Consider the following 7,053-nt stretch of genomic DNA (forward strand, 5'->3'; position numbering starts at 1 on the left):
GGACAAACAAGGACGACTCCATGAGTTCAAAAAAATATTTATTGGCAATTGAAGACTCGACACAGCACTGTTTCGGCAAACAACGCCTGCTTCAGGAGTCTAAAATAACACATAAGTACATAAGTAGTGCCATACTGGGAAAGACCAAAGGTCCATCTAGCCCAGCATCCTGTCACCGACAGTGGCCAATCCAGGTCAAGGGCACCTGGCACGCTCCCCAAACGTAAAAACATTCCAGACAAGTTATACCTAAAAATGCGGAATTTTTCCAAGTCCATTTAATAGCGGTCTATGGACTTGTCCTTTAGGAATCTATCTAACCCCTTTTTAAACTCCGTCAAGCTAACCGCCCGTACCACGTTCTCCGGCAACGAATTCCAGAGTCTAATTACACGTTGGGTGAAGAAAAATTTTCTCCGATTCGTTTTAAATTTACCACACTGTAGCTTCAACTCATGCCCTCTAGTCCTAGTATTTTTGGATAGCGTGAACAGTCGCTTCACATCCACCCGATCCATTCCACTCATTATTTTATACACTTCTATCATATCTCCCCTCAGCCGTCTCTTCTCCAAGCTGAAAAGCCCTAGCCTTCTCAGCCTCTCTTCATAGGAAAGTCGTCCCATCCCCACTATCATTTTCGTCGCCCTTCGCTGTACCTTTTCCAATTCTACTATATCTTTTTTGAGATACGGAGACCAGTACTGAACACAATACTCCAGGTGCGGTCGCACCATGGAGCGATACAACGGCATTATAACATCCGCACACCTGGACTCCATACCCTTCCTAATAACACCCAACATTCTATTCGCTTTCCTAGCCGCAGCAGCACACTGAGCAGAAGGTTTCAGCGTATCATCGACGACGACACCCAGATCCCTTTCTTGATCCGTAACTCCTAACGCGGAACCTTGCAAGACGTAGCTATAATTCGGGTTCCTCTTACCCACATGCATCACTTTGCACTTGTCAACATTGAACTTCATCTGCCACTTGCACGCCCATTCTCCCAGTCTTGCAAGGTCCTCCTGTAATCGTTCACATTCCTCCTGCGACTTGACGACCCTGAATAATTTTGTGTCATCGGCGAATTTAATTACCTCACTAGTTATTCCCATCTCTAGGTCATTTATAAATACATTAAAAAGCAACGGACCCAGCACAGACCCCTGCGGGACCCCACTAACTACCCTCCTCCACTGAGAATACTGGCCACGCAATCCTACTCTCTGCTTCCTATCTTTCAACCAGTTCTTAATCCATAATAATACCCTACCTCCGATTCCATGACTCTGCAATTTCTTCAGGAGTCTTTCGTGCGGCACTTTGTCAAACGCCTTCTGAAAATCCAGATATACAATATCAACCGGCTCCCCATTGTCCACATGTTTGCTTACCCCCTCAAAAAAATGCATTAGATTGGTGAGGCAAGACTTCCCTTCACTAAATCCGTGCTGACTTTGTCTCATCAGTCCATGTTTTTGTATATGCTCTGCAATTTTATTCTTAATAATAGCCTCCACCATCTTGCCCGGCACCGACGTCAGACTCACCGGTCTATAATTTCCCGGATCTCCTCTGGAACCCTTCTTAAAAATCGGAGTAACATTGGCTACCCTGAAGACAAACAATAAGCATACAATAAAAAATAAAGTATACATATGTAAAATCAATGAGATAACATAAAGTTGCAATTTGACATCAAAGGATAAAATATAAAAATTATATAAATATCATCAAAGTAGAAATTACACAAATACATAAGCTGTCCATGATATAAGAAAAAAAGGTGGTGGTCCAGATAAAATACTTACCTTTCAGTAAAATCTGTGTAATGACATTGCTAACCTTTTGGTTAGATCTGTAGATAAATCTTTCAATGAAATCAATGTGCCAGAAACTGTCAATGGTCTATAGAGAAGCAAGAAAAAACAGTCAATACACTATAAGTCAGTAAGGTTGGCCAAAACACATTATGGATAATTTAGGATAATGCGCCTACATCTTTCCTCTGGGTGTGCACAGGGGTGGAGTTTGCACTTATGAACATAACTATAAATTCCTTAATCTACGTGCTTACATGAGGAAAGTACGCACTAACTTTTACGCTAGCCCTGGATCTGGTGTATATGCTAGCGCCGGAAAGAAACAACTTAAGAACAGTCCTCCACAAACACATTGGTACACTTAACTGTCTTGAAGTCCTTTATTAATGGTGGAGCTAGACTCTACACGGGCCATGTCTTGGTCTATTGGCCTGCCTCAGGAGTCTGAAAAGATGTAGCACAATGTTGTCCTATAAAGGTGGATTGGTTCACAACCTGGAAGATGTTGTTCACAAGGGTTATCATTTAAAAGTAGCAATCTGAGTTTCAAATATCCACCAGTAATACCCATCATATAAATAAATGAATTGTGCCCTTATAGAATGCCAAAACTTCCCAACTTAGCTGCAACAAAACCTGTGTATGTTTTCACGTCTGGCAGGCCACAAGGGGGTGCGCAGAGCGGGTGCACAGCTGTCGGCTCTGCCAGTCCCTTGCCCCCTCTGATGTTAACTTCCTGTTTGGGACAGGAAACCGGCAGAGCAGACAGCCATGGTGCATAGAGGCATAGCTAGATAGGTCGCCGGGGGAGAGGCCTTTCCCCCAAACGGGCTTCCGACAGTGCCGCCGCTTATTTTTGACGCGATCTGTTGCTTTTAAAATAATCACCATTCGCTCTCTACTCCCCATGTGCCCTCAACCTGGCTACGCTTCTGATGGCGCACCCCCTTGCTCGGAGCAGAGGGGTGCTCCACCCCGTGTACGCCACTGAGTATTTATAAACTCAAGTAGGCGTATAAAAAAAATTGACACATAAATGTATGTGGATACGACGTGTTACTAGGTGCTACTTTAGCAAATTACCCTTTCAGTGGATTTTATGATAAACTCCACGTCCTTAGGAACGGTTGAGTCAGTCTTGGATTTTCATAGGAAGCAAATGTGAAGCAGAAGCTGTAGAACTCAGATTTATTTATTTATTTAGATTTTGCTCCCACCTTTTTCAGTAGTAGCTCAAGGTGAGTTACATTCAGGTTCACTGGATATTTCTCTGTCCCAGGAGGGCTCACAATCTAAGTTTGTACCTGAGGCAATGGAGGGTTAAGTGATTTGCCCAAGATCACAAGGAGCAGCAGTGGGATTTGAACCGGCCACCTCTGGATTGCAAGACCGGTGCTCTGGCTTAACTTCCCCCCAATAACTTGGAGCCAAGTGCTTGCTGTCTATTCCATCCAGCCAGGGGCGTAGCCAGCCTTCCGTGGGAGAGGGGTCCAGAGCCTGGGGGGAGGGGGCACATTTTAGCCCTCCCCCCCAGCGCCACCCCCCCCACCGCTGACATTGCCGCCCCCCCTCCCGCCGCGAACCCGCCGCCGCTGCAGCCTACCTTTACTTTTGCTGGCGGGGGATCCCACTCCCCGCCAGCCGACGTCTTCTTCTTAGTCGCTTCCTGCAACGTGCAGGACGTCAGCAAACAAATTGAAGAGCAGGAAGGACTGAGAAGACGTTGGCTGGCGGGGAGTGGGATCCCCCGCCAGCAAAAGTAAAGGTAGGCGGGGGCGGGTTCGCCGGGAGGGGGGTCCTGGGGTGAATCTGCGGGGGCCCCGGCCCCCTCAGGCTCCACGTAGCTACACCACTGCATCCAGCGTGTAGATTTTTTGGAGGTGGCACAAAGCAATATTAATGTGATGAGCTATAGTCTAGTGAGGGAAAACGATCAGGGTGTTGGAAGCCAGCTGGGCAGTATTACATTAGAAGGAGCCTTGGGACAGAATGCATGCCTGAAAAGTTCCATCTCTTTAACATGAACACCCATAATAATCGCACTTTCACAATTCCCTTTTTCTTGTTTAGATTATGCCACCAGAACCAGCAACTTTGTTAGAACAACTGAACCTTATCAACAGTATTGCACTGATTAATGCGAGGTAAGAAAATCTTGAGGGATGAGAAACGCTGGCTGGGTTTCAAAGTATCCCAACCTATAAATCACACGTATGAGAATTCTAATCCGATGAGTACCATGTCACTAGGAGCAACTTCTGCCACATGTGTTCACAGGAAAGGTTTAGTGGCCATTGGCTTGAGACTGCTGACTCTTCCAGTGTGTTAAAATGGAGGGGAGCGTTAGCTGGCTGGACTTCATCAGTGCAATAATTGCCCCCCACCAGGGATGGGTATAATATGTTTGCTGCCTTGCATGGTTTAAAAAAAAATGAAGATGGACGCATGTGAATTATTAAGAATATCACAATGCTAAAATGTCATGCTGTTGGTACGATGTAGCAGAGGAACAGGACGTCCCTCTTGGGTACCTGAGACAGCAGATGGCACCAGGAGCAGAGCAAAGTGTCGCTATGGCTGGGTGTCTGCAGTGGTGTTCCTAGGCTGGCTGACACCCGGGGCAGATTGCCGATGCCCCCCCCCCCCCCCCCCGGCGAAATTACATCCCCTGAGTGCAGCGCGACCCCCCCCCCCCCCCCCCCGGGTGCATTTTTACCTGCTGGGGGGGTGCCGCACGCTTGTCGGCTCAGAGTCCGCTCGTTCCCTGCTGCTCCCTCTGAACAGGAAGTAACCTGTTCCACGCAGAGGGAGCAGCAGGGAGGGAACGAGCGGACTCGGCCAACAGGTGCGCGGCACCTCCCCAGCGGCATGCACCCGGGGCGGACCCCCCCCCCCCTCCCTTGGTATGCCACTGGGCGTCTGGTGTTCCCAAGATGATAAATCCCACATGAGAGGATGACACTGTTTTGGATACGGATTAATAACTTACAAGTGGTCATGTGGTGGTGCTGGCAACTGGTAGATAACCGGGCAGACCAGTCTTTTATCTGCTGTTGTATGTTATGTGTGTAAATATAGTCAAGGCATCTAAAATAGCTGGGCTCAAAGGGGTTTTGAACAAGTTCCTGGAGGATAAGTCTGTAAACCATTAATAGCCAGGTTAGACTGAGGAAAGCCACAGACTCTTGGTGGGAGTGAGCAGCATGGAATGGATCTACTCTTTGGGATCCACTGGGTGTTTCCCAGTAACCAGACTGGTCACTGTCAGAGGGCACAGTTGATGATAACATATTTTTATGTGAACAGTACATGTTCAGTTAGTCAATGAAAACCTTGAACCACCATTATTCTTATGTTTTGATGAATGGATTTGAATCTTCAGTTCAGTGAGCACTGTGAGAAAACAAATTTAGTTTCATTACAAATGAAGGTGGCATTCCATTACATAGTATCCCATTATTCCAGAACCTGTGGGGTAGTTGTGTCTATCAACCAGCAGATGGAGATAGAGAACTCAAAACTGAGCTGGCATACTGTCCAGCTCCTCGGTATTTTCTATCTGCAGCAGGTGGCTAGGCCAAGGAAGTTTAATGATGGCATGATGTCACAAGGCTGAAGCTGGTCTCCACCCAAGGAGGTTTTAATTCAATGCAGCCATCATCATCTTGGTACACCCAAAACAATGCAATTGATAGGGCAACAAGCTCTGTCTACTGGCTTCAGTCCACATAATGGGCCAGATAAGCTCATGCCATCTCCTGTCAATAAACCTCCTTGGGATGGGCACACTTTTCAGCCTCTGGTTCTGAGTGCTTTGATCCTGGTCCAGTTGGTCAACTGGTCCCCAGTTGAGTTTTGTGGGTGGCTTGAATCTGTAGGTCTTCAGCTCTCTGTTCCTGGTGCCCCGTGAATTTACTTCTTCCCTCCCTTCCCCTTTCCCCTGTTTCCTGTGGAGCTCTCCTTTTCCAATACAACAACCTTAAAAATAGAGAGAAGGAAAGAGGTTTCCTGGAGAGCGGGGACAGAGTATCGGTCCTGAGCGTTTCTCATCTGTGTTAAGACTTGTGGAGACTGAACTTGGAGGAGCAGCCGGCAGTGGTAAATCTGACTAAATTTTGACTCTGAACCACTTGGAGGGCTGCAAGTTCAACTTGGTTCAGAGGAGGGATCTTGACTCACCCCTTGGGACAGTAGGGGTGAATGGTGACTCCTGCGGAGGCAGTTAGGCGGTGTTTCCACAGTGGGACCCACCGGCTGCTTTGGGGAGTTCTGTGCAAGCTGGAAATCCCATGAGACTTGGAGGAAATGGTCAACAGAAGCACATCTTTGGATTTGGCACAGCATCCAAATATGTCTGTATCTTCAGGCTCTCTGGCAGGGCCGCTGCGCAGTTTGATTCGGGAGAGCGGGGAAACGGGCACCATTTTGTTGCAGCAACTGGCAGTGAGGAGCAGTCTCTGATCATTGGTGGAGCACAATTGCCGTTTTACAGCTTCAGGGCCCAACAGAGCATTCAGCTGCACTGGAATCTTGTAGCACTTTAGAAATGTTAAATAGTAGTAGTAGTAGTAAATTCAATTGTGGGCTTAATAGTTCTCCTGCTCATATGTTAATGCAAAAATTCAAAATAAGAAATGCTATAGTGTTTTGCCTCACTTAATAGTGGACTAAATAAATGAAAGTATTTACCTAGAGGAGGTTAAACCTCCTAGATTTATATTTCTTTTTCAGTTTTTTTTGTAAAATTCAGTTACTGCTTTTGCAGTCATGTTATGTGATTGTAAAATTAGAAAATTATAAATAAAGAATTAAAAAAAAAAAAAAAAAGGTAGGCCAGGGGTAGGGGGGTGGGGGGCATGCCAATGGGAGAGTGCCAAATCTAAAGTTGACTCCTGCCACCACGCTCCCCTGAACTTGTCCTTATTCTCTACAAGTTGTCCAGAGATGAGAGGTCCACACGGTTGCTCGTCTAGTTAACGTTAGGTTAGCAAGTTTGTGTTTTATTTTGAGTTTCTCCTTACTGCTTGTCTACGTAAATACTGAAGAGCTTGACTAGATGCCAAGAGAGATGTCTCTGCTCAGTTTTCTTTTTAAAATTTTCAAAAACTAATAAAAATTATTTGTATTCAACATTGGATTTTCCATGTTCATGAAAAACATTATCTCCCTTCTACCTCCTACCCCACCCCCTCCCTTCCAAGAATGCCATCATGTCCCTCCTAAC

General features: G+C 46.3%; 1 protein-coding gene across 3 annotated transcripts in view; it reads left to right on the forward strand.

Moving 5' to 3' along the window:
- The window catches only part of LOC115479550 (clustered mitochondria protein homolog), a 92,428-nt gene that overhangs the window by 82,845 nt on the left and 2,530 nt on the right, over nucleotides 1-7,053 (forward strand). For all 3 annotated transcript variants that reach the window (XM_030217512.1, XM_030217515.1, XM_030217513.1), the window contains one exon: nucleotides 3,900-3,973. In XM_030217512.1, the coding sequence (XP_030073372.1) occupies nucleotides 3,900-3,973 (74 nt within the window). The remainder of the gene's footprint in view (nucleotides 1-3,899; nucleotides 3,974-7,053) is intronic.

The sequence above is a fragment of the Microcaecilia unicolor genome, chromosome 11 (assembly GCF_901765095.1).
Source record: "Microcaecilia unicolor chromosome 11, aMicUni1.1, whole genome shotgun sequence".
In the NCBI taxonomy this organism is placed as follows: Eukaryota; Metazoa; Chordata; class Amphibia; order Gymnophiona; family Siphonopidae; genus Microcaecilia; species Microcaecilia unicolor.